General features: G+C 57.9%; 1 protein-coding gene across 1 annotated transcript in view; it reads left to right on the top strand.

Annotated features, from left to right (window-relative positions):
* Window positions 1-438: 438 nt before the first annotated feature.
* Pola1 (DNA polymerase alpha 1, catalytic subunit) overlaps window positions 439-651 on the top strand; it is a 312,053-nt gene continuing 311,840 nt past the window's right edge. The window contains exon 1 of the mRNA XM_031364848.1: window positions 439-571. Coding sequence (XP_031220708.1) covers window positions 529-571 — 43 coding nt within the window. The 5' untranslated portion in view covers window positions 439-528. The remainder of the gene's footprint in view (window positions 572-651) is intronic.

The following is a 651-nucleotide window of genomic DNA, read 5'->3' as shown; positions in this document are numbered from 1 at the left end:
CATTCAGGTAGTGAAATACGTTTTGGTGGATGATTACACACAGAGAGACAGGATACAGGGCAAGAATTAGATTGTACTTGGCGAAGAAGTCTCCCTTTTGGGGGCCGGGGTAGAGAGTGAGAGACAGTGTCCCTCTCTTTTACACCCGCCCGCACTTCTTTTCCCAGAAAATCATCTCTTTTGACCAGAGAACCCTTTTTCCCGTGCGTCCTACGGATTTTTAAAAATAGCGTGCATGCGCCTGCGCAGTGTCTTGAGGCTTCTTTTCAGCGCCCGACCGCTTCCTTCTCCAGTTTCCCCTGGTCCTAGCAGAGGTTCCCGCTTTTCGCTCGGGGGTCATCACAGGGCGCCAAATGCACTCCCGCGGGAAGGCCGGGGGCGGGGCGCGACGCAGCGCTGCACGTCAGTGGCCTTCCGGGCGGAAGTCCGCAGCCTTCCAGGCCGCTGATTGGCTTTCGTACTGGCGCCTATCTCGGCCTCCGCGCCAGTTTCAGGCTGGTTGGCGCGGAACAGGGATACTATAGGACCATGGCGCCGGTGAATGGAGAGGACTGCAACCTGGAGACAAGCGGTGAGGGAGGAGCCTGTGCTCAGGGCACCTGGTTGGGAATGTTGGGGTCGCGGCATGATTAGGATGGGGGGGTGGTCTCT

Source organism: Mastomys coucha, chromosome X (genome assembly GCF_008632895.1).
Source record: "Mastomys coucha isolate ucsf_1 chromosome X, UCSF_Mcou_1, whole genome shotgun sequence".
In the NCBI taxonomy this organism is placed as follows: Eukaryota; Metazoa; Chordata; class Mammalia; order Rodentia; family Muridae; genus Mastomys; species Mastomys coucha.
Note: the sequence above shows the minus strand (reverse complement) of the source record. Positions and strands in the feature narration are given on the sequence as shown.